This window comes from Bubalus bubalis, chromosome 2, assembly GCF_019923935.1.
Source record: "Bubalus bubalis isolate 160015118507 breed Murrah chromosome 2, NDDB_SH_1, whole genome shotgun sequence".
NCBI lineage: Eukaryota > Metazoa > Chordata > Mammalia > Artiodactyla > Bovidae > Bubalus > Bubalus bubalis.
In genome coordinates, this window is record NC_059158.1 from 29,481,572 (window position 1) to 29,509,445 (window position 27,874).

At 36.1% G+C, this 27,874-nt stretch overlaps 1 protein-coding gene and 1 non-coding gene across 5 annotated transcripts in view; both read left to right on the top strand.

The window, feature by feature from the left end:
• Positions 1-12,585, top strand: part of LOC102395067 — a 43,400-nt gene extending 30,815 nt beyond the window's left edge. For 2 of the 4 annotated variants that reach the window (XR_006545209.1, XR_006545210.1), the window contains 4 exons: positions 2,319-2,376; positions 3,743-3,848; positions 5,693-5,833; positions 11,434-12,585. This is a non-coding gene — a transcript (uncharacterized LOC102395067). The remainder of the gene's footprint in view (positions 1-2,318; positions 2,377-3,742; positions 3,849-5,692; positions 5,834-11,433) is intronic. The other 2 variants (XR_006545207.1, XR_006545208.1) reach the window with 2 other exon arrangements.
• Positions 12,586-18,674: 6,089 nt separating this feature from the next.
• LOC123327492 (beta-defensin 110-like) lies at positions 18,675-23,740 on the top strand. Its single transcript, XM_006050716.3, has 2 exons — positions 18,675-18,729; positions 23,478-23,740. The coding sequence occupies exons 1-2, from the start codon at positions 18,675-18,677 to the stop codon at positions 23,630-23,632; spliced, it is 210 nt and encodes a 69-aa protein (XP_006050778.1). The 3' UTR covers positions 23,633-23,740.
• The last annotated feature ends 4,134 nt before the right edge of the window (positions 23,741-27,874 follow it).

Here is a 27,874-nt window from a genome sequence, read left to right on the forward strand (position 1 = left end):
AGGGGATCTTCCCAAACCCAGGGATTAAACTCTGGTCTCTGCCATTGCAAGCAGATGCTTTTACCATCTGAGACACCATAGCACCTGTCTCTTGGTGGGCTCTAAATAATGTCCTCAGATGAGGAGTGTTTGCAGTCTCTAAACAGTTTGGTGCATTACTGGAAGGAAAAGGACACTTACCCCATTATTTTTCTCTCAGCGGCCTAGTAGTGCTCATATATGAAATTATTCCCTAGGAAATCATTTACTAAATTCATAAATGCCTTTGGTAAAAATAGGATGCAAGAGATTTCTGTGTATTAATTTTTTATCCTGCAACTTTACCAAATTTATTGATGAGCTCTAGTAGTTTTCTGGTAACATCTTTAGGATTTCCTATGTATAGTATTGTGTCATCTGCATAAAATAAGTTTTACTTCTTTTCCATCTTGGATTCCTTTTCTTTTTCTTTTTTCTCTGATTGCTATGGCTAGGATTTCCAAAACTATGTTGAATAAGTGTGGCAAGAGTAGACATCCTTGTCTTGTTCTTGATCTTTGAGGCAATGCTCTATGTTTTTCACTGTTGAGAATGTGTCTGCTGTGAGTTGGTCATATATGGCCTTTATTGTGTTGATGTAGGCTCCTTCTATGTCTACTTTCTGGAGAGTTATTTTTTGTTTTTTTTTTTTAATCATAAATGGGTATTGCATTTGTCAAAACCTTTTTCTGCATCTGTTGAGATGATGATATGGTTTTTATTTTTCAGTTTGTTAATGTGATTTGTGGAAGGGACTTAGATGGTCCTCCAAGAGTCCTGTAGTCTAGTAGTTATCAAAATGACAGACTCTTGAATTCTTTCCTATGAGAAGCTTGGAATTCTCATTTTCCTACAATGGAAAAAATTGGACATGAGAGAATGGTCATGTCCCAGGTCTCAAGTGAGCCCCTGGGAGAGGCTGCCAAGTAAGGGTCCTCAGCAGGAAATTTTTTCATAGATTTTTTGGTTTTGGACAGAGGTAGTGGAATAGTTTGGGCCCCACAGTTCAAAAAGAAGCAGTTTGTTAAAATTTGAAAATTTCCATGTCTCTTTTTATAGCTGTCCTTTTACAGTTGATTTCTTAGTTTGGATTTGCTATTTTCCTCTTGCTTTTTTCCCATAAGGTATTTGGAAAAATTGAAAATTCATTTTTATGATGATTAAAAAAATAAAAATCATTTAAAAATAAAGGAATTGGGGAGATTTTACTCCCAAAAAGGTTAGTCTCAGGATCCAAAGGAAGTAATTCCCCTTATTTCTCAATCAGTAGAGAGCAAATACATCTTGTGCATTTTTATATCCAAGGAATGGTTTTTAATAAACCTAAATGTTGTGGACCCCAAATCACTAACTCCAGTAATAATTTACTTCTCTATAATTTAAAAAGGAGAATTAGGAAGTTAAGAGACAAATGAAGCATAATAAAATAAGCTTATTAATACACTCAATGTACTAGTTTTTGCCTTAATTCCTGCCATCTAGGCTTTTCTTACTAGATTCTCAAAATCCATAGGCTAGAAATGTTGTGATATACAATCTTTAATGTTGAACTTTGTGCTACAGGGAAAATATACTCAGAAGACAAACAAGAACTATTTTCATATAACTGTAATGGCATTTTTCCTATTGATTTGTCATGTATTTTTTCATGTATTTTGAATATCATGTATGAAACGAGTTACCAGTCCAGGTTCGATGCACGATACCGGATGCTTGGGGCTAGTGCACTGGGACGACCCAGAGGGATGGTATGGGGAGGGAGGAGGGAGGAGGGTTCAGGATGGGGAATACATGTATACCTGTGGCGGATTCATTTTGATATTTGGCAAAACTAATACAATTTTGTAAAGTTTAAAAATAAAATAAAATTAAAAAAAAAAAGAAAAATAATCTGAAGTTCTCAAAGCAGTAAGAAGATCTTCTTATTTATTTTCCTAAATATCTAAAATTTCTACAAGATGGTCATAGATTCCCAGTCAATGAACCAAACATACCTAAATTATCCAGTTTTCTATGATTTTAAATTCTTCACACATTTGTAAAACAAAAGCAATTTAAATATTATGTATTCTCATATCCAAATAATAAGTGTTGAAAGGAGTCCTCTAATTCTACCTTGTGATATAGATTCTGTAGAATGTGTTTAACATGTTGGACTTTCAGACTGAGAGAATGAAATGATGCTTTCCTGGTCAAAAAGATAAGTAGTTTCCATATTCTCCATGGGACTAGACTTTGGGTTACAAAGTATCCTAAGTGAATCAGCAGTTCTGTTATAATTTTTCTGTTTTTTTCTCCAGATTTAATAAAAGAAATATCCAAGATAAATTTCTAATTGGTTGCGATCCTTGAAGGAAGGTAATGATATTACACATTTGTAACATCTTTGGAAAGGAATAAAATAGAAAATCAATGAGAGACCTTTCTTCTCTGCTCTTATGTTTGTTTACAGGAGTTCTGATAACAGAGAAAGTACCAAAAAGTTATTTTAATAGAGTTTGAATTTGAATTTTAGTGACTCAAGCTGGTATTTATCCTCATTCACAGCAATCAAACACTCTTATCTTCCCGCATATACGCTACAGCAACTAGAGCAGGGATAGGCACATGGTAGGAGTTGGATTAATTTTTGTTGAATCAGTCATTCTTACATAGACTTATGCCTAAGTGATCTTAATCTATGTCAGATGTTAATTCTCAATCATGTGCTCCAAGCAAGTCCTTAGCTTCCAAAAATAGTTCTTCATTTTTAATTCATGTTTTATAGAGTGAAGAAATTGGTTGCAGAAGGAAACAATTCTTAGATATAACTCATTATTCCTTTTTCAGGAAGCTTTGCTGAGATGCTAAATATCTACACGTATTTTAATAGCAAAAGCCTCTGTTGCTATAAACCAAGGGTGACTAATGCTGACCAGAACTCTTTTGTACACTGATTCTTAGTGCCCTTCTCGGGTGTGGTAAGACAGAATCAATAGACCATTGCTCCTAACCTTTACTTATGGGAGCTAGGGAACAATTTCAGCTGCTCTTCTTCACTATCTACTATAATAAACCATGGAAAACTTGTGGATGAGTTCAGAAATAACTCCAAGCTACATAGAAAAAAAGACAGAGAGAAATGCAATCTCACTTTTTAACCTAGGCTGTTTATGCATTGAAATTTATAAATCCTGCTTGAGGAGACTGGCTTTCCTTCAGAGTACAAATAATTTCCAAGTGCATTATTATGCTGTCATTATTTATGTTCATATATATTGTAAATAAAACGATATGTATCATGAAGTCACCTGACCGCTCTGGTATTCAGTATATTTATGTATAAAAAATTAAATTTGCTCAGTGGTAATTTCAGTCTAAAATTCTGTTCTCAATTTCCCATTATATTGAAACTCATTTTTTACCTTTCTGACATTAAAATAGTATATGTGATTTACAAAACATACTTTGGAATGTCACATGATTACTGCAGTTTTATTTCCAACCTTGGTCTCATAGCAATTTATGCCCATAATCTTGTTAACTGTTAAAAGTTTCTTAAAGAAAGTGATCTCAAAAGGAATCAGTATAATAGATTGCATTTTTGTGTGGCAAAGCATCAGCTTTTTTCTACTAACAGTACCTTTGAACATCGTACTATTCAACCAAGCATAGAAATGTTCTTACCCTTAATAAGCCTCAGTAATCAAAGATTCTTTTCTTTCTTCTTTCAACAACACCTGAGTTAAAACAGAAGATCTGTGGATGGTTTTCTCCTAAGAAATCATTTGCAATGAAGATCCTTCTCTTTTTCTCTATTTCATTCTTCTTTGATGTCTTCATTCTACCAGGTAAAATGAATATTATTGCCAGGAGGAGTCAGCTTTAAATAAGGGCGATACCAAGATTTTTTAAGTAAATATCATTAATGTTATAGAATCATATTAACACCATAGCAGGACAACATTATATTTATTTGCAGCCCCTAATGAGAAAATATTTGGATAATTTTAAGGACATGCACTAATAAAGACTGTAGTTCGCTAAGTTTGTAAATTGTTGGAAGAAAATACTTACTGTGATCTCATCAGTCCCTGAAGAGTGTATATCTATTCAATATTTAAATTCTACTAAATTTAATATACACTAATATACTTTTAAAAATTGAAATGGAATGAATTTAGGTTTGGAAATTATTCATCCCACATTTTTATAGTGTTGATAACAGAGGTTATGTGAAGTTTAATGACAAAGGTGTGTATAGACAAAGCTATGGTTTTTCCAGTAGTCAGGAACAGATGTGAAAGTTGAACCTCAGAGGAGGCTGTGTGCCAAAGAATTCATGCTTTCAAATTGTGGTGCTGGAGAAGACTCTTGAGAGTCCCTTGGACTACAAGGAGATCAAACCAATCAATCCAAAAGGAAATCAACCCTGAATATTCGTTGGAAGGACTGATGCTGAAGCCGAAGTGCCAATACCTTGGCCACCTGATACAAAAAACCAATTCATTGGATAAGCCCCTGATGCTGGAAAAGACTGAAGGCAAAAGGACAAAGGGGCAGCAGAGGATGATATGGTTAGATAGAATCACTACTCAATGGACATGAATTTTAGCAAACTACAGAGCAACTTAATGTGCAGTAGTCCATGGGATCTCAGAGTCAGACGTGACTTAGTGACTGAACAACAACAAATAGCATTTATTATATCCATAAATGAGATTAGCTGCATGTCTACTCTCTTCCAGTTGAATTCTTCTTCCTTATCTTGCTGCTTTCCCTGAAACACCAAGACATCTGTCGCTATTGATATCAGAGATGATCACCAACAAATAAATCTGAAGTATCCTATTCTCTCATTGCTACTCTGCTCTAATGCTCAAAAATAAATGTTAGCTTACAATTTCTTCACAAACGTGGAAAAGTAAACCAGCTTGAAAATATAGCCCATATAACTCAAAGATTGCAATTAATTTAAATGACTAATCTTTTCCTTCATCATCTTCATAAAAACTTATTAGAATATGCTTACTAAAACTCCCTCTATTTCTATACATATATATTATGTATATTATATAAATTTCAAAATGCACTGATGCTTTTTCTTGTTAATAATAATGATTGTAATAGCTACCACCTGTTCTACCTTCTGCCTACATTAATTTATCTGTTCTGCCTTTTGTCTACATTTATTTATTTCTCCTTATGATAGCCATGTAAGGTATCTTGCTGCTGCTGCTGCTAAGTCACTTCAGTCGTGTCCAACTCCGTGCGACCCCATAGACGGCAGCCACCAGGCTCCCCCATCCCTGGGACTCTCCAGGCAAGAACACTGGAGTGGGTTGCCATTTCCTTCTCCAATGCAGGAAAGTGAAAAGGGAAAGTGAAGTAGCTCAGTCATGTCCGACTCTTAGTGACCCCATGGACTGCAGCCTACCAGACTCCTCCATCCATGGGATTTTCCAGGCAAGAGTACTGGAGTGGGGTGCCATTGCCTTCTCCGGAGTAAGGTATTTTAGGAATAACCAAATTTTTCGTTTACTGATTCAACCCAAGTTTAAAGAAGTGTGTGCTACTTATTTATCATTTTCTAAAGCCTCTTATAGTATATAGGACCATGAAATAAAGATAAGTACATGAATGTCTTCACTTTGGAAAATTATTTTTTAACTTCTAGTTATTTTTTCTTTTACAGTGGACTCTAGGTCTGTTGGAAATACTTTGTCACCACCAAAAGTCACATGTCTACGGAAGCTTGAGAAACTACACTCAGAGACACATAATTCCTCTACAATATTTGAAAATGCACAATATGGTACAGAGGAAAAACAGAAAGGTAAAAAAAAACCAAATAGAATTATATCTTGCATATTTTAATTACTATCTGTCAAACAGAATTAAGGAAATATCCTAAGGATGCTTTTAGCCCAGTTACTTAACTCTTCTTATCTTTTATCTTCTAGGCTTATAAGGGCTGAATTTCTTGGTTGTTTTTTTTTTTTTTTTTTTTTGGTCATGCCACGCAGCATGTGGGATCTAAGTTCCCTGACCAGGGATTAAATCTGTGCCCCCTACCTTGGAAGTGCAGAGTCTTAACCACTAGACCACCAGGGAAGTCCCTGAATTTCATGTTTAAAGTGGAAAAGAAGCTCCTATTTTACGTCATAGGGTCTTATTTTTGATGAAACTTTTTCTAGACAAATGTCCTCAGTATTTCCAGGCGGGAAAATTTTCCAACCATTGCTTCCAAATTTCTACTTTTTTACGTGTTGTTAGTACCATTAAGCTTAAGAGTAAGACTTGTCTCAGTTTTTCTTTTATCTGACAACTGGCAGATTTTATTTTTGTTAATCACTGCTGCCCACCGTTTGTAACTCTGATAACCTTGGCTATCATACATAAAAGATATATATAGAAAGAGTAATTAAGGTGTTCTAATGAATGCCATGAAAGGTATAATTAAGATAATTTGAAGAGGCAGCTGAACAACAAAAGTCCAGACTGGGTGCTGAAGAATTGTTTAAAAAATGTTTTTTCTTTTTGTTTTAATCTTTATCTCAATCATGATTTAGATTATTATTCAGCAAAATACCTTCTAAAGTGAGAATGATATGAACACCATGCTAGTGATACAGATAAATTTCTGTGGGAGGGTAAACAAAGAGAGTTACTTTGTGACATTATTCAGAAAAAGACTTAGTGATAAGGTCTTTGGTAGAGTTTAATCAATCGTGGGTCTCTTTTTTTTTGCCAGAGTGTCATTGCTAAAGCCTACCATAGTGCTCAATATATGCTAAGTCACTTCAGTCGTGTCCGACTCTGTGCGACCCCATAGATGGCAGCCCACCAGGCTCCCCTGTCCCTGGGATTCTCCAGGCAAGAACACTGGAGTGCGCTGCCATTTCCTTTTCCAATGCATGAAAGTGAAAGTGAAGTCGCTCAGTCGTGTCCGACTTAGCGACCCCATGGACTGCAGCCTAACAGGCTCCTCCGTCCATGGGATTTTCCAAGCAAGAGTACTGGAGTGGGGTGCCATTGCCTTATCGGGCTCAATATATAGTAGGAGCTCAATAAAGATTTATTGAATCAATCAATAAATGAATAGATAGATAAGTGGATAGAGGGAGAGAGAAGAACCAAAGAAATAGTCTTCAGAAATTCAGGGATCAAGATAGCAGAGTAGGAGGTAGGGGAACTTATGTCCCCCCGTGAACACACAAAAATGCCATCTACATGTGGGACAACCCTCACTGAAAAATAACTGGAGACTGGCAGAAGGACTCCTGTATAAGCAAGGCTGTGAGAAGGATATACGTGAACTAGGATAGGAAAGGCCAAGTGATGAGTGCCCCTGGGAGGGGTTTCCAAAGAAAAGGGAGATTACACAGGAGGAGATTTACCCTGGGGAGGAAGTATTTCAAACCCCTTATTGGGTACTCCAGCCTGAAGTTTCTACAGAAGGAAAACAAGCCTCCTTGGCTGTTTGGGGGCTGCTGGGAGTAACAGAAAGACCATGGGAAGGCTGGACTTTACTCATGAGAATCCCTTGCACATACTGACTTGTCCAGGAGCCAGAGTGGAGAGGGCGGATTGAGAACTATTCCAGTGGCTGCCTGACTTCCCATGACCACCCTGGCATATGCCCCAGCCTGAGATGAGTGAACACCCCAGCGCCACTTATTCCACGTCACAGCAGCGCACTAGTCCTAAAGCTGCCACAACTGGGGAGAGAGCTGGGCCATGGGATAAGAGGTGACTTGCACCCTTAGCAGCTGGGTTGGGTAAGGGCAGCCATTCTTGGTGAGTACTCTGGCAGTGCATTAGAGGCAGCTTGGAACTTGGACGGCAGCCAGTCCACCGCAGCCTGTGCACTGATAAGTGCTGAGAGCCATACAAGCCTCACCTGCCCTGTGTGTTCACAGCAGGCTGGGGCTAGGGGAGTTTGGGGAGTGATTGTCTGTGAGGCACAAAGAGAACTTGGACCCAAGGCTGCATCTGAGCAAGGCAAGGGCAATAGTTTCTGGCACGTGTATGGGTGGTACCTTGGAGGCAGCTTGGATACCCATCTGTAGCGGCTGCTGCAGCCTGGGTCCCGTCATGAGCCAAGAGCAAGCATGAGTCCCTCTTGCTTCAGCGCTCCCTCCTCTAGGGCAAGAATCTCAGTGCTGGGAGAGCAGAGAGCACATATTTAAAGGAAATGGAGCCAGCTCAGACCTGACCCTCAGCGACTAGAGATTCAACCTTACCCCTGATTGGGCAACAAATACCACTCAGTAGAGGAAAAGCCCTGCCTCACACCTGCCTTCAGCTCTATTCCTTCCATGTCCAGCCCCACTACCTACCAAGGTGATAACTACCATCACACACTGAGAAAACATTTGATTTGTACCTATATCAAATCCACCTCTTCAAGCAAAGCACTGGGCACATGTAAACTGAATAGGGATCCTCCCATATAAGGACACCCCTTCAGGACCACTGCAGGTAGCTCTTTCACCTAAATTCATAGAAAAGCTAAGCAAAATGAGAAAGCAGAGGAACTGGTCTCAGTTGAAAGAGTAAGAGAAAAATAAATCATAAAATGGAAATAAATCATTTACCAGGTAAAGGGTTGAACACATTAGTAGTAAGAATGCTAACTGAATTAAGAAAAAGAATAGATGGTGAAAGAACATAGTGAAAAATTTAACAAGGGACTATAAAATATACAAAAGACCTGATTGTGAATGAATAATTTAATAACTGAAATTTAAAAACACACTAGAAAGAATAAATAGCTGATTAAATAATACAGAAGAATGCATAAGTGATCTGAAAGGTAGAATAATGGAAATCACTCAATCAGAGACTTTTGTTAAAAGAAAAGCACATTTAAAAAATATGAAAACTCTTCAAGATATCTTTGGTATAACATCAAGCATACCAACATTCACATTATAGGGATCCTGGAAGGAAAGGAGAGAGAAAAGGAGATTCTGATTTGATGCAATTATAGTTAAAAACCTCCAAACCTAAAGAAGAAAACAGATAACCAAGTAGAGAAAGCACAGAGAGTCCCAAACAAGATGATCCCAAATAGACTCATTCTAAGACATATCATAATTAAAATGGCAAAAATTAAAGAGAGAAATCAAATTCCTCCTCCTTGTGAGGACGCAGCAAGAAAATGGCCATTTATGAACCAGGAAGTGAATTCCTCACCAGACACCAAATCTACTGGTGCCTTCACCTTAAACTTATAGCCTCCAAAACAGGGAGAAATAAATGTCTATTGTTTATAAACAAATAAAAAAATTCTAAAGGCAGCAAGAAAAAGAGTCATTTGTAAAGGAACTCTCATAAGGCTTTCAGCTTATTTTTCTGCAGAAACTTTGCAGATGGAAGGGAGTAGCATGATATATTTAAAGAGCTGAAAGGGAAACACTTGCTATCTATAATACTCTATCCAGCAAGATTGTTATTTAGAATTGAATAAGAGATAAAGAACTTCTCAGAAAAGACAATATTAAAAAAAGTTCAACAATATTAAAACTACCCTAAATTTCTTCTCTAAGTAGAAAGAAGTAAGAATCTATAGGAAAAGGAAAATACCACTAGAAAGGCAAATGTATAGTAAGAGCTGAGGATCAACCACTTCATATGCTAGTGTGAAGATTAAAAGACATAAAAATTGCAAAAGCCACCATAATGGAAATGAACAGCTATAGGACAAACATGAAGATGTAAAATGACACTGAAAATATAAAATATGGGAAAGGAGCATGATAACTCATAATCATGTATGTACCCAGCATCAGCTCAGTTCAGTCGCTCAGTCGTGTCTGACTCTTTGCGACCCGCTAAATGTACAAAGCAAATATTAACTGATGTAAAGGGAGAAATTGGCAATAACACAATAATAGTAGGGGCCTTTACATCCCACTTACATCAATAGACAGATCATCCAGACAGAAAAGTAATAAGGCAATAGTGGTCTTAAATGACACAATAGAATAGGTGGACTTAATAGATACCTATAGGACATTCTATCCCCATCAGCAGACTATACATTCTTTGTAAGTGCACATGGAACATTCTCCAAGATAAATTGTACACCAAGCCACAAAACAAGTCTCAACAAATTTAAAAGGATAGAAATTATATCAAGCATTTTTTCTATCACATAATATGAGACTAGAAATCAATTACAGAAAGAAAAATAGGAAAAACTGAAACATGTGGATACTAAAAAATATAGTACTAAAAAACCAATGGGTCAATGAAAATATTTTAAAAATCAGAAAATACTTTGAGATAAATGAAAATGCCAACACAATTTTTAAAAAATCTATGGGATGCAGCAAAAGCATTTCTAAGAGAGAAAGTCATAGCAATGTAGGCCTTTCTCAGAAAACAATAAAAATCTCAAATAAACAACCTAACATACCATTTAAGAGAATTTAAAAAAGAAAAACAAACTAAGCTCTAAGTCAGCAGAAAGGACATAATAAAGATCAGAGAAGAAATGACTAACACAGACACACACAAAAAAATAGAAAAGATTAATGAAACAGAGCTGTTTTTTGGAAAAGATAAACCTTTAGTCAGGCTCACCAAGAAGAGAAAGGACCTAAACAGAAAAATAAGAACTAAAAGAAGCAACAGTATGGATCAATTGTTGTTATTGTTCTGTCACTCAGTCCTGTCCCACTCTCTGGCACCCCATGGACTGTAACACGCCAGACTTCCCTGTCCTTCACTATCTCCCAGAGCTTGCTCAAACTCATGTCCATTGAGTCAGTGATATTAATCAATACCACAGAGATACAAAAGAGTCATAAGATCATATTATGAGCAGTTATATTTCAACAAATTAGACTACCTGGAAGAAATGGACAGATTTCTAGACAATGTGCCAATGTGTAAATCAAGAAGAAACAATTTGAACAAGCTGATCACTAATATCACATCAAAAATAATAAAAATACCTAGGAATAAAATTAATCAAAGCAGTCATAGACCTATAATCTGAAAATTATAAAACATTGATGGAGGAAATTGAAATGATACAAAATAATGGAAAGATAACCCCTGTTATTGAACTGGAAGAAATGATATTGCAAAAATGGTGACAATATCTAAAGCAATCTAGAGATTGGTTGGACCACTCATATTTAGTGGCTCTAGAGGACAAAGGTATTAATAAATTGCAGGCTTTCCATGTATCCCTTATTGAGTCAATACCTAATCAATCAAAATTTGTACAGATGTGATATCTATATTAGGAATAAGATATTTTCTGATTTACTTGACTTGCTCTGATACAGAGAAGAAAAATTCCAATGAAAAAATGAGAGAATTTCTTTTTCTCCCCTCTGTGGCCTGTGCTTCTTTTTTTAAATACATGTATTTCTTACCTGGATTATTAATTCCATTCAACCTTTTTTTTTTTTTCAGCTGGAAGTAAAAAGCACTACGCTCTCTTTAATCTGACACATGCATGTATAATGTTTGGTGGTCAGTGTAAAAATAAATGTGGTGAAAATGAATTTAGGATGGTATATTGTGATGTTTCTACATCGCTTTGCTGCATTAGACAATGTAACCCTAAGATGTATAAATAACTGAAGAGACCGATTTACAGAAAGAGGATCAACATGAACTGTCTTCTCACTACTTCATTACATCCATTACTTCATTCACAGCTTCATGTTTCTGTTCATAAATCTCTAATAAATAAAGGATTAAATAACATACATTTCAACCTGAACCATTCATGAACATTGTGCCTACTTGGAGGAAAGAGTCAAGAGTACAGACTAGAGCTTTGAACTTGGGAATAACAATAGAATGAGAAAATCCCATCATCGGACTATGGTGTTAAATTAAGTTCTGGGGACAATTCTATGTTTAATATGAAAAGCATGCTGCCAATGATTAGTGATGAATATCAAGCATTCTTTCAGAAGAGACAAGAGTGGAGAGAGAGTTTATGAGAGATGGAAGGTATGTGTTACCCCTGAACTAGTGAAAATGGTTGCAAGAACTTTGAAATGTGGAGTCACTGTAACTTTCTTAGTTATGCTTTTCCTCTGTTTATTGATAGAATTCTAAAAATAAAAATAATTCAAGTAACATTGCCTGTCTTTTGAGAAAAAATAACTCCAAATGGTAGTATGGAAGGGAACTATTTGAATGAAGAAAGAGAACATAAATCTCTGCAGCTTATGGTAATAATAATAATAACTTTGAAGTGTTATAATTGCAACTTTTTGTTTTGTGTTGTGTTTTTAAGATATTTCCTCATATCACATAATTCTATCAGCTTGTTATCAGCATCTCTAATCTTAATATTTTCCTTGTATGTACATAATTCTAGGAAAAAACAATAGAATGTATATATATATGCAAACCTATATGATAAGGTAAAGCTAAACACAAGAATGTGTTGACTGAAGGATGGCTTTAAAGGGAAAAGGTTAGTAGCAGTCTTACTGCATAATCTAGCTTAAAGGGTTTGCCCTTATTGACGCTTCTAGTGAAATCTAAGAATATTATCACGGCTGTGTGCTTGGCTGGCAGTCCTGATTATAACACAACTTCTAATGTATGAACTAAAGCTTTCTATGAACCAGAAAGCAGGCTCTCAGCAGATACCACATCTGCCAGCGTCTTGATCTTGGACTTCCCAGACTTCAGAACTGTGAAATAAATTTCTGTTGTTTATAAGGCAAAAAGTATTAATCAATTAATATTAATTAAAATACTCTGGCTGTCAAAGGAGAAGATAATCCCTTTTTACAACATTTTTATTGGGGTATAGTTGATTTATAATGTTGTGTTAGTTTCAGGTATACAGTAAAGTGAATCTGTAATATATATATATATATATACACACACACACACATATATCCACTCTTTTTAGATTCTTTTCTTGTATAGGCCATTACAGAGAATTGAATACAGTTCCCTATGCTATACAGGAGGTCCTTATTAGTCATCTATTTCATATATAGTAGTGTGTATATGTAATCACTTTTTTAAAAAGTATTCAAGGAAGGTATTACATGGGATGGATGAGATTTGGTACTGAACAAATTCCATGAAGGCAGAAAGCATCTATTTTGTTTCCTGGTCTCTCTAGAGGCCAGCAGAGTATGCGACATATAGTAAGTGATCAATTAAATATTAACTAAATGATTGGATGTATAAGTGGCTAGAACAGAAGACCAAAACTAAATATTTAGGAATTCCTAGTTTATGGAGCAGGAAAAGGAAAAGGTATAAGGTAAGGAATCTTCAGAGATTTCTTACAGGTACAGACATGGATTCACACAAAGTATAAGATAATTTCCAGGAGGATTTTTGGGCAATGGTGTCAAATAGTAAGAATTGACAGAAGATAAGGCCTTCTTTGATAAGGTAAGCATAGCTCAAGTTTCTCATTTTGAGGAGATTCCAAGTGTGTCTGATTGTATGATCTCCTGAGAATTAACTTATAGGATAAATAATAATATTTAAGAGTCAAATAAGAATGTGCAGGGAAACTATTTATCTATGCTTTTGTTTCTTTACATTCTGTTATATCTGCCTCATTTGAGGTTTAGTGAACAAAAGTCAATATTAACAATAGAGATAGGACATATCTCAAGTCTCCATGTCTAGTGGCAGTTTTAGTTTTGAGGTTACATAGGAATCGTTATTCAGAGAAGGTGATGGCACCCCACTCCAGTACTCTTGCCTGGAAAATCCCATGGACGGAGGAGCCTGGTAGGCTGTAGTCCATGGGATCGCAAAGAGTTGGACTCGACTGAGCAACTTCACTTTCACTTTTCACTTTCATGCATTGGAGAAAGAAATGGCAACCCACTCCAGTGTTCTTGCCTGGAGAATCCCAGGGACAGGGGAGCCTGGTGGGCTGCTGTCTATGGGGCCACACAGAGTCGGACACGACTGAAGGGACTTAGCAGCAGCAGCAGGAATCATTATTATTAATAACTCTGTCTTAGCTATTAGAAATGGTGGCAAAACAAGGGTGGACAGGCCTGGCTTTACAAGAATCAGAATATTCAAGCACATATGATAATGATAAAATTCACTTATTTAGCATAATTCATATGAAAAGGTTTGAATCCACCTTTGGTTAGTGGCCTGAAAATCTTGGAATTCCTATGCAACCACCTTCCTCAATGTCACTATTGAAATCATTCACTAGGCATGCATGCCATTATATGGACTATTAATAAAGAAAGTTGTAGTCATGGTTTTTGATTTTTGATTCCCGATTGATGTGGAAATGCAAATTCATATTATTATATCACTCAGAATTTACTATAATTCTTTGTGCTACAACTAGTATTAAATCTTTTATAAGATTACTAGTTGTAAGGCTGCAGAGACAAATGCAATCTTTTGAAAAATTCCTCTTTGTAGTCTGTGCCTATCGTTGTAAAGCTACTTGTCTCTTTGTTTGTTTTTTTTTTTGAATAAATGTCTTTAATAATAGTCTTCAATTTACTTAAACCTTTAAAGCTTTTTGTCCTAACTGTGTTTTCATTCATTTTCTATTACTGATTTTTTTTAATATGCCCATTCATTTGGGTTTTATATATCCAAGCATTTCTTTAAACCTCTAGATAATGACACTTCTCTCCATAAGACAAGAAAACTCTTTTTTAAAGTTTACTTTATTTTTTAATAGACTGCCTTTCAGGGCAGTTTTAAGTTCACAGCAAAATTGAGAGAAAGGTACAGAGACTTCCCCCATATTACCTCCTCCCACATATGCTAGCAACCCCTAGGAGACTGATGCATTTATTACGACTTTTGAAACTACATGACAAGTCATTTTCACCCTAATTCCATACTTTACCTTAGGGTCTGCTCTTGGAATTGTACACTCTATGGGTTTTGACAAATGTATAATGACATCTACCATTATAGTGTTATACAGAGTAGTTTGACTGCACTAAAAACCTTTTGTGTGCCTATTCATCCCTCTCCTCTTCCATAACCACTCAGTTCAGTTCAGCTCAGTCACTCAGTCATGTCCAACTCTTTGCAACCCCATGGACTGCAGCACACCAGGTTTCCCTGTCTATCATCAATGCCTGGAGCCTGCTCAAACTCATGTCCATTGAGACAGTGATGCCATCCAACCATCTCATCCTCTGTCATCCCCTTCTCCTCTTGCCTTCAATCTTTCCCAGCATCAAGGCCTTTTCCAATGAGTCAGTTCTTCTCATCAGGTGGTCAAAATATGGGAGTTTCAGCTTCAGCATCAGTCCTTCCAATGAATATTCAGGACTGATTTCCTTTAGGATTGACTAGTTTGATCTCCTTGCAGTCCAAGGGACTCTCAAGAGTCTTCTCCAACACCACAGTTCAAAAGTGTCAATTCTTTGGCACATAGCTTTCTTTACAGTCCAACTCTCACATCCATTCAGGACTACTGGAAAAACCATAGCTTTGACTAGACAGACCTTTGTTGGCAAAGTAATGTCTCTGCTTTTTAATATGCTGTCTGCTGCTGCTGCTAAGTCGCTTCAGTTGTGTCTAACTATGTGCGACCCCATAGACAGCAGCCCACCAGGCTCCTCTGTCCCTAGGATTCTCCAGTCAAGAGTACTGGAGTGGGTTGCCATTTCCTTCTCTAATGCATGAAAGTGAAAAGTGAAAGTGAAGTTGCTCAGTCGTGTCCGACTCTTAGCGACCTCATGGACTGTAGCCTACCAGGCTCCTCCGTCCATGGGATTTTCCAGGCAAGAGTACTGGAGTGGGTATGCTGTCTAGGTTGGTCATAACTTTTCTTCCAAGATGCAAGCGTCTTTTAATTTCATGGCTGCAGTCACAACTGCTGTAATTTTGGAGCCAAAAAATAGTCTATCACTGTTTCCATTGTTTCCCCATCTATTTGTCATGAAGTGACAGGACCGGATGCCATGATCTTGGTTTTTGAATGCTGAGTTTTAACACAGCTTTTTCACTCTCCTCTTTCACTTTCATCACTTTCCTCTTTGCTTTCTGCCATAATGGTGGTGTCATCTGTATATCTGAGGTTATTGATATTTCTATTGATTCTAGCTTGTGCTTCATCCAGCCTGGCATTTTGCATGATGTACTCTGCATGTAAGTTAAATAAGCAGGGTGATAATATACAGCCTTGATGACTAGCAACTATTTATATTTTTAGTTTCCATAGTTTTGCTTTTCCTAGAATGTCATATGATCGGGTTGGCACCATTGAGTGCATAACTTTTCAGACTAGTATCTTTCACTTAGTAATACATGTTTAATTCCCCTATATCTTTTCATGGCTTGATTGTTAATTTAGTTTTAAGCACTGAACATAATTCCATTATCTGAATATATCAGAGTTTATCCATTTACCTACTGAAGGCCATTTTGGTTGCTTCTAAATGTTGGCAAGGATGAATAAGCTACTGCAGACATTTGTGTGAAGGTTTTCACATAGACATAAATGTTCTACTTCTTTTACTAAATATCAAGGAGCATGTCCACTGGATGGTATGGTAAGAGTATGTTTATTTTTGTAAGAAACCACCGATTTGTCTTGCAAAGTGGCTATTTCCATTTTGCACTCCCACCAGAAATGAACAAGGGTTCCCATGGCTCCACATCCTCCCAGACGTTGTCAGTGATCTTGAATGTTGGCCAGTCTACTAGGTGTTTAGTGATAGAAAATTTATTTTCATTAAAGTTGTATTCTGCACTCACCCTGCATTGGTCTTTTTGCTGGGCTCAATTTATCCATGCTTTTCCATATCTCACTCCACAAATAAAAATTACCTCATAATATGCCAAAAATCTAAATATAAAAAGCTAAAACACTAAAATTGCCAGAAGAAAATATAGGTTAAAAGTCTGCTTTGTAAGTTGTATCCTTGCTCAATGAAATTGCATGGAAAAAATCTGATTACTATTCTGCACACCAAACCTTCTTTAAGAAGAAGATTGTCCCCATGGGCTACCTGTAGCTGTCCCAGTTATGCATACTCTGCTCTTCACCTTCTATAAACTGACAATCAGGAGCCAAATAACTGAGTGCTACAGAAAGGCAAATGTGAAGTGGTACATTTTATCACTTAATTTAATGGATAGTTGTTTTCAGAGCAAGAGTGTTTAGGATTTCTTTGATCTGTCTGAGGAGTGAATAGGATAAGGAGGACCCTTGATATACAGTATCCTTCCCCACTGCCTATCATTCATCTATGGAATCTTGTATGTCTTTTACATCTCATAATAATTTATTCATCTCATCCCTACTATCAGCAGATTGACAGGACAGTGGTTAGAAAAGTTTAAATAACTTAAGAGTTATTGTAGAAAATAGGTCAGGCTTTTGAAAGTGTCTCTGATGGAAACTTTCACATTTGGTCTCTCTTGTTGTTTTTGAATTTCCTAGAGATTCATTTTTAAATATTCTAAACCTTGCCATTCTTTTATCTATAATCATTTATTATGATTCAGGGGCCAGTTAATGTGGTGGTGAGGTTAGTGGGAGGGGACGCATTCTTTAAATCTGTGATTTTTTTTTTTTTAACTGCAACATGAGAGGATTTGATTAGACTCGCTAAGCAGCTTCACATTCTTTACCAAAGTATGACACAGATTCTGACTCTCTGGTTTGTTCTTCTGATGTTTTGTAGACTGTATGGATCCAGTTTCCTAGAGTAATATGTGGAGGCTTTTAGCAGTATTGGCATACCAGGATCTTGTTAGAAATGCATTTGTCAGTCTCCATTTTAGACCTACTAAATCAGAGATGCTGAGGTGGGGTCTTGCAATCTGTTTTTAATAAGCCCTCTAGGGGATTGAGATGTAGCTAAAGTTTAAGAACGAATATCCTAGAAACTTTCTTGACTGTGATGGGATAGAATCAGCTAATTGCTCTGGATGCTGTGTAATACCTCCAGCTCTTTCTCACATATATGAAGTAATAGACTGGGGCAGTGTGCAAATTGGATCAGAAATCACCTCTAGTTCCATAAACAGAATTAAAACCATTGAACCTAAAATTGTGAAATCGGATGATTTATTATATGAAATTCATTTCATACTTAAAAACCTATTGTGTAATTTTCCATACTCATTAGTGACTCCAGAATGATCATGTTAATTTAAATAATTACACGTTATGTGAATCGAAATGTCATTCAACCCCTATCCCTAATTCTCATTGATTTCATCTGTTAACAGAAAAGATATCAATAGAAACCTTTAACTGTAATTCCTTTAGACTTTTAGCTAAAATCTTATAATTCAGACACTGAGACATAATTTAATACTAAGAGTATTAGAATATTTAGCATTATATGTAACATGTAGTAGAGGATTTGTATTACTATAATGTTTTTCCTTTGGATTGTTTTAGCAATCCAAACACATATCCTTTGAAGTTCCTTAAAGATTGTATTTTTATGAGAGTCTATTTAGGGTAACACAAGTAGGTTTTACTTTTATGAAAAAATTTAATAATGATTTTTGTGACCCTGTTCTTTGAACATGGCACTATTCAATCAAGCATACAAATGTTCTTGCTATTGGTAAGCCTCAGTAGTTAAAACCACTTCCCAGGAGAATCTATAAATAAAAGATTTCTCTGTTTCCTCATTTGAAAACATTTGACTTGAAAAAGAAGACCTGTTGGCCCTTTTTTCCCTAAGAAACTTTCTACCATGAAGATTCACCTCTTTTTCTTTATTCTACTCTTTGGGGTCACAATTCTACCAGGTAACATAGAAATGGTTATGGGCATTCTTGTGCTAATGAATTTGAGGAAGCATCAGTTTTTTCCTTGTTAAACGTATAGTAATAATATAAGGATTAAAAGATCTTTAGGATAATGCAATGTCGTACTCTGGATTGAACACTGGAACATAAAGAAGGCAATAGTGGGAAAACTGGTGAAATATGAATACAATGTGTAGTTTAATTAATAGTATTACAGCAATATTAATTTTTTAGTTTTGATAAGCGTACCATGGGTAAGTGAGACATTACCCTGAGGGAAGCTGGTCTCTCTTATCTTTGCAACTCTTCCATAAATCTAAAATGATTTCAAAATAAAAAGTGTAAAATGCCTGAAAGATCAATTCATTAGTCTCATCACCTTCATCCTGAAACAGAGTCGATTCTTGCGGAAAAACATATTCTTTGACATAATCAACTGGTAAGTGGTAGTTGCTGCAGTATAAGGGAGAGAACTATTTACCTCTTTCTTCTTTTTAAGCTATTTCAGTCTGTTTCCAGTCTAGGTAGACTTTCTTAATATTCTGTCCCTGGTACTACAGGCAAATCACGTCCCTTGTTGGCCTTTCTTAAGATCACATGAATGTTGAGTGTAATATCTTGTATATGAGCTACATTTTTCATGAGATTTTCCCCCTCAAGGATTATCTCATCACATCAGGTACCTAACAAGATTCTCTTCTCCTGAATTAATGTGTAAGTATGAACTGTACAGAAATAAAATAGTAAGTTTTGGAGATGGAGAGATCACTGAGTTTTCCCTTCTCCTTAAAGAGTTTAAAGTGAAAGAGTAAGCTCAAATCTGTCCAGTTTATACTACTGGCACTGAAATTAGGCTCAATTCACTCTCTCAGGAAAATATTCTTTTGTAGTAAGAAGCTGACATTTTTAGGACAAGTGGAAATTGTAATAGATATGTACGAAAATGAATTAACTTATTCTTTCTTTATGAATATTATAAAGTCCATCGTGACAATTTTCATTTTTGCCATTTCATAAAAAATTTTCACATAATAAACTGATAAATTATCTTTTAAAGGTTGTAAGTGAGAAAATTCTACATAGGGGCAAAACAGCAGGAAAGTAACAAAATAATACAATCAATTGTTAATTTAACTAGGAAATAACTTCCTCTACCTCCATTCAAAACTTGTTAAAAAAAGGATCTCTGAATTTTTTTCATATCTAGAAAGGACCAAAAGGAAATTCTACACAGATTCATATAGCTTTTAACATGGGATAAATCTTTTTAAATTTCTTCTTTTAATTTCAACATTAGCTAAAATTAGTAGATCACTACAGCAAGTATTTTTATGTTTTATTGGCATAATTTTTCCTTATAACAACTACATCAGGTGCTCCTATAATGGCTAATATTATTCATTAATTTATCAACAAATTTTAAATTATGTGTTCTGTAGACTTAGAAATTATATACCACTTGAGACACAGTGGCATAGATTACAACATCAGTGATATTAACTTTTTGTATATTTTTTTCTTGTAGTTTAAAAGTGAGGCCATTATTATTGTTAATCACACATGTACCAAACTTTTAGAGAAATTCTATTGTTAGTGATAAAAATATAAAAGTAACAGAAATATATCAAGATACATATTTTCTTAATAAAATTATAAAGTGTATATGTGAAAATTGGATACTTTTAGACAATAATAAAGCAATAAGAATGTTATCTTTCACCTTGTAGTTAACCAACATATGGTGGCTGAACTAAACTGGATAAAATTAAATGTCTTATATATGACTCTAGAGTTCCTCAGTTGTTTTTTGTATATCACCTTCAGATGGTGGAAGTTCTCACTCAAAATTCAGATACAAAAACTCATTCATTTCCACTCCAACAGTTACAGATGAAAAAGTGTTTAGAAAAAAATCCTTACATTTTCCATACAGAGAAATTTCCACTGAAGTCACTTAACTTTCCTCTTCATTTTCTAGAGGTTATAAAGGCTCAAGTTCAAAAGTTTGTTATTGCTAACAATCACTTTTCTTTGTCTGCTGTGTACTTTGGACATAGGATGGTATAGCTTTGTACAAAAAATGGTAATCATGATTTTCCCCCTGTTTTCAAAAAGGTTAATGATAGTCTAAGAAATAAGATAGCAAGTCAGTGAAAACAAAAACAAATTATGGGTTGAATAGATACTTTAGGAGATGTCATGCATGTTTTTAGCTTAAAACATTAAGTAGAGTTTTATATATTGTTTAAAGAAATTTCCTAACATGTGAAAATGCTCTAGATGTCAAATGAATGATGCTATGAAGTAATTTGTGAGAGCAATAAGAAAGATGACTTTCTTGAAAGCGATCTACGGAAATTTCAGAGAGAAGATAGTATTTGAACAGTGTATCTGAGGACAGACACACTATACGTTTGGCTTATCACCATATTGCTAGAACAGTGATTTTCTTTCCTTTTTTTCCCCAAGGACTTACGGATTTATTACTTATTTATTATTGGAATTTAGTTACTTTACAATGCTGTGTTAGTTTCTGCTCTACAGCAAAGTGAATCCTGATGCATATACATATACCCCGCCTTGTCACTGCAGAGCACGGATCCCTGTGACATACAGCAGGTTCTCATTAGTTATCTATTTTATACAAAGTAGTGTATATGTGTCAATCCCAATCTCCCGATTCATCCTCTCCCCTTTCCCTGCTTGGTGTTCACAGGTTTGTTCTCTATGTAGAACAGTGGTTTTAGATGAGGGGCAGCTTTGCCGCCAAGGAGACATTAGGCAGTGTCTGGAGATCTTTTAGTTTGTACTACCGGTACTACTGGCATCTAATGGGTAGAGGCCAAGGATACTGCTAAATATCCTTCACTGAAGAGGATCACATCCCACAGCAAAGAAGTGTCCAAAGGGTCTATAGTTCTTAGGATGAGAAACCCTGCCCTGGGAGGTGTCACAGAGTCAGACAGGAAGTGAACTTAACAGTTGAATGAATAGATGGATGCTTGCAAAGATGAGTATTAGTGATCCAGGGACAAGCTTGGGGAATACTCATATTTAGAGGTGAGAATCAGGAAAAAGAAAACAACAGTATTTTTAGAAAAGGTAAAACAAGGGGAAAAAAGGGATGTGGTCAGTGTAGGATGGCATATTGCACAACGGGGTTAAATGTGACAAATCTTGTCAAAATGAGCGTAATTCAAGTTTCTATCACTGGCAAATTATTTATGGGCTTGGTAATAATAACTCCCCTAAAATTATTGAGGGAATAATGATATTTAGAAGTTAGTCTTTAAACTGTGCAGAGTAACTTTTTTGACTATAAATTGTGTCATAGTCTGCATTGCCTCAGTAATAGTGAGAAGACAGCTAATTTTTAATAGAAGAGGTAGGTTTTATACCAGCTATTTATACCAAGAATATCAATAAATAATCTGAGTCTATGGTCCCACTAATAAGTATCACGACTCACCACCAACTGTTAGAAATATAGACAGAATATCTGGACAGGAAGAGCTGGGCTTTAAAGGAATTATTGGACACCAAACCTTAATGAATGACAGAAACTAGTGGCAAGATTTATTTGCTTTTATACCATGAATATACAGTAAATATTTAAGTCTGACCTTAAAATTTAGGATTCTCCCATGCTATTTCTCCTTACTCTCATTGTATTTTAAGATGCATACCTATCAAAAGTGATGTTAATGTTTTAAAAGTCTTCAAAATAAAGGGTTTCTGAAAGTATGTGGGTTAGCAAATGAAGTAAAATATGAAATTAAAATAGACTGACTTAGAATGGATATTAGAGGCTAACAGTCCAACATCTCTCAATTCCCTGAGTACTCCCAACTATCCTAAATAATCAACTTCTAGTGAGAGTCAACCTCCAAACTACAAGATAAACCATGGAGCTTGGAGCATAATTTTTAAAATCATATTATGGCCAAAAATGGACCCATCTTTTAGTCACTCTTCTTTTTTAAAAAATAAATGCTGACATTAAACATATGTATAAGTTCATTTCTTTGCGGGGGGGAGTAAGTCTCAAGATATACAAGAGAGTTGTAGAAATTCAGACAAACTGTCTAACATTGCATCTCCTTCCATTAAAAAAAAAAAGTGAAATCAAGCTGCAATAGAAATCTCTAGAAGGAGAATTCACAAAGCACAATTACTGTGCTTTGCTCCATTGTGTTCAGTCTAAATGTGTGTGAGTAAGAGATAAATCATGTTGACTTTTATGGTTACTTGGAACTATCCTACTGTTGCTATTCAGTCACTTGTAAAAAGGAAGTTGGGACACCTAACTGCAGTCCAAGACACTTTCTGATATCCAGGATTTACCTTGCATTAAAGGACAGTGCATTCACTTAAACTTCCTCAGTAAGATTTTCACAGTCATAAATTAGAAGGAGGCTTCTTTTGTCCTATTCTATGCTCTTTTGCAGGCTTTCCTGGTGGCTCAGATGGTAAAGAGTCTGCCTGCAATGCAGGAGAGCCAGGTTCCACCCCTGGGTAGGGAATATACCCTAGAGAAGGGAATGGCAACTCCAGTATTCTTGCCTGGGGAATTCCATGGACAGAGGAACCTGGCGAGAAACAGTCTATGGGGTCACGACACAATCCCATGTTGGACACAACTGAGTGAATCCCACATCACATGCTCTTTTGCTTCTCAGATATTCTCCTTTTAAAATATGAGTGTCATAGTTAGACTGCTAATTTCAGTCACTGTTTCCTTCTTACAGCAAGAAAAAGATTTCCACACTATGGTAGCGTGGATATGAGGAGAGAGTGCGCAAAAGGTAACGGTCGATGTAAAACTGAGTGCCACATATCTGAAGTTAGGATTGCTTACTGCATAAGACCTGGATCTCTTTGCTGCTTGCAGAAGTACAGATGACAGAAGAAAAGAAAGAGACACATGTTCCAAGAAGAAGGGACCAGTGTTACTGTCTTCCTTCACAGCCTTTCTGTACATCCTTCCAGGCCTGTGTATCACTATCGTGTGCAAAGAATTAAATAAAATTTAATAGTGAACCATTCAGAAGTGGTTCTATGTCACACACACATCTGGTGCCTTTTATTTTCTCTTGATCTCTAGGTACCAGAAACAAGCATGATTTCTTTTATGCAAGTTCTTCAAGAACTATTCACATTTCTATATGCCCCGTGCTAGTTGGCATAAACAATGTTGGAAGAAACCCTAGGTCCGAGGTAGTGACCCATCTTATTTCTGAGATACACGCCTCCATGGAGATGTGCTGGTATTTTATTATTAAATGCTGTTTATAGACTATCCCGTGGAAAGAAGTATAAATCCACTGAATGTGTGAGGTAAGACACTGAGATACAGATCTCTCAAGTGTCTCCTGAGAGAGACAGAGGTGGAGTGAGAGAATGGGAGAGTGTAAACAGAAGAGCAGAAGAAAGTCACAGTCACTCCAGTTCCTACCCATTTGTTTACATAGTGAAGAAAAAATCTGTATCAGGAGAATGAAGAGGGAGTGTGAAGGGAAGAAAATAATTTCATAAAAGAGAATTCTGACCTAGGAAGTCAGAAACTATGACTAACAGCTGAATTCAGCTCCTCCATCCTGAGAGGTGAGCCTGTCTGAGGAGACACAGGCAGCAGATGGTAGGAGGAGGGATCTTCTACCTTTAGCTCCGCTCTGCCAGACTCCTCTCACTACCTCCTCTGAAGGTCCAATGGTAGGTTTCCCCACGGTCCTCTCAACAATGCATACATATCATACATTTTCTACTCAAAACATGCAAATTCTTCTTCCTTTATGATTTTAGGAATACAATTTAGTAAATTGTATCAATTCAGAATTCTTTTTAAAAGAAATCATCAATACCACAACAGAATAATAAAACAGAAATTTCCCTTCCTCCTAAAATAAATAATCCTTTGGCCATTCAACTAAAGAAAAAAGACATCTATTGAGTGGAGACTTATGTACCGGACTTGGACTCAGAAGGAGGCAAGTATTTGCTGCTACTGCTGCTTCTAAGTCGCTTCAGTCTTGTCCGACTCTGTGCGACCCCATAGATGGCAGCCCATCAGGCTCCCCCATCCCTGGGATTCTCCAGGCAAGAACACTGGAGTGGGTTGCCATTTCCTTCTCCAATGCATGAAAGTGAAAAGTGAAAAGTGAAAGTGAAGTTGCTCAGTCGTGTCCGACTCTTAGCGACCCCATGGACTGCAGCCTACCAGGCTCCAGGCCCCAGCTACTCTCTTGATATGTTTCCCATTGTGTCTCCTCCCATATTCTAAATGCAAATATGAGATCTAAGGGTCTATGTGCATACTGAACATTATCTATTACTGGAAAATGCATGGAAAAATCATTTTTCCCTATTTAGATAAAATTTCTAGATATATTTCTTCCACAAGAGACTGTTTAATTTTCAATTTTAATTTTAAAGTTGAATTTATTTTTAAAAATAATTATTTTAATAAACATGAGCTCCCATTGAAAGTGAAAGCTGCTTAGTCATGTCTGACTCTTTGTGACCCCATGGACTATACAGTCCATGGAACTCTCCAGGCCAGAATACTGGAGTGGGTAGCCATTCCCTTCTCCAGGGGATCTTCCCAACCCAGGGATCAAACCCAGGTCTCCCACATTGCAAGTGGATTCTTTACCAGCTGATCCACAAGGGAAGCCCAGCCACAAGGGAATACTGGAGTGGGTAGCCTATCCCTTCTCCAGCGGATCTTCCCGGACCAGGAATTAAACCACAGGCTCCTGCATTGCAGGTGATTCTTTACCAGCTGAGCTATCAGGGAAGCCCATGAGCTCCCATTAAGAAATAGTTATTTGCTAGGCATACATTAGAGGCTTACCTGCACTCTTTCACATTTTAATAACTTAAAATAGACTTTGTTTAATGTGTTACCTTGTAGTGTAAATATATTCAAAAGTATTTTTACAACATCCATTTCAAAAAGACTTTCTCAACCTTAGCACTTATTGGTATTTTAGTCCAGACAATCCTTTGTTGTGGCAGCTGTCCTGCACTCTGTCTTTAGCAGCAAGATTTTTCTCCCCACTCCAAGTCTCTATCCATCAGATGCCAATAGCACCCTTTCCCCTTAATTGTGACAACCAAAAATGTCTAACTACATTGTTAAATATCTCCTTTAGAGGGCAAAATCACTCATGGTTTAGAGTCGTTCATTTATAATTAAGCACTCTTTCTTACAGATATGTAAAGATATAAATGGAAACCAAAAAAATCAGCAGTGTTTTCAGACAACCAATAAACTTCCCATTTTATGAGATGAAATATCTCTTTGTTTATAAAAACCTATATCTATTTTCTTTTATGAGAACAAATTAGATATTTATGAGAACAAGTATCTATTAATGATTTCTTTTAAATTTACCAAGGCTAGCTTTATGGCCCAGGATGTGATCTATCCTGGAGAAGGTTCCATGTGCGCTTGAGAAGAAGGTGAAATTCATTGTTTTGGGATGGAATGTCCTATAGATATCAATTAGGTCTAACTGGTCTATTGTATCGTTTAAAGTTTGTGTTTCCTTGTTAATTTTCTGTTTAGTTGATCTATCCATAGGTGTGAGTGGGGTATTAAAGTCTCCCACTATTATTGTGTTATTGTTAATTTCTCCTTTCATACTTGTTAGCATTTGTCTTACATACTGCGGTGCTCCCGTGTTGGGTGCATATATATTTATAACTGTTATATCTTCTTCTTGGATTGATCCTTTGATCATTATGTAGTGACCATCTTTGTCTCTTTTCACAGTCTTTGTTTTAAAGTCTATTTTATCTGATATGAGTATTGCTACTCCTGCTTTCTTAATGATTTCTTTTAAAAAGAATGCTATTACAAATGACCTAGAGATGATGATACATTGATGACTCCAGAAAAAAAATTAGCCTACTTTTTGAACAGTAAATATACCAGCCACATGAAGAAGGATATTAGTAATTTAAATGCTTGAGGTGAAAGTTTGAGTATTATCTACCACCAGATACTGGGTCATCATTACCTCAAGACCTGCAAAATAGAATTGAGAAGCCTAATATGCTATTAATATGGAACAAATAAGAATTGAGGTTTTTAGTGACCAGCAAGAAATGGTAGATGGTGAGAGGTTTCTTAGAAGACATTTGAGGCATTTCTGAACATGCACTAGTCTGTGCTGGTAGAACTTCCATCTTTCAGTTCTTGATAGAGAAAACCAAAACCATCCAAAGTTTTTATTTGGTCTCTCCTTGTTTAATCCAGTGTATATTCAAGCTGCCAGTCTCTGCCTTCAGAAAAAGGAACAAATGTGATAATCTTGAAGAAGGTAAACCCATGACTATCAAGTATGAAATTAATATTTTTCCCTGCAGAAATCTTTTAATTGCATGTGATATAAACTGAAAATTCTCTAGAATTTAATGAAGTTCTGCAGCCAGAAAAGAAAGAGATGTCACAGATTATTCATATTGTCTTCAGAATTTATTAGCAAAAAAGGAAAAAATGCTTATAAATGGGAAGATTTCTGGTAACTTTCTTGCTCATGCACTGTAATTTTCATTACATTTATTGACCAAACAGCTAAATAATCTTAAATTAGTTAGCTCTCAAGAGCTGAAAGTTTACATTTTCCCCTCCTTTGGCCCAGAATCTAAATTTCCATGACATTATGTATTTCCCTTTATTTCTAGTGTCCTGTCTCAATTGGTCTTGAGGAAATAGACACCACAGGGTATCGGATATTTTTGCTATTATTCAGTAGCTCAATAACACTTAATCAATTAAAAGCATCATGTTGAAAACATCGAATTCAAGGGCAGGACTAGGAAAAGAAGAATTACCATACAGTCCTGATATCATACATTCAAACCCGATCTATCTCAGAATTTATTTGACCTCAATATCCTTGGGCAAGAACAAAATCTAATTTATTTAGACAGCATCTGATTAATGACTCATTTCTCCCCAGGTATGATGTCATGGGTTTTAGATTTGAAGATTTAAAAAATTACAGCTTCTGTTTTAAGGCACTCATTTATTGTTTATAACCTTGAGTTTTAAATACTATTCAATTTGATAGAGTTAAAAAATAAATAGCACAGGGGATCTGCCCCCAAGATCAACATCAACTCATAATACTGACTA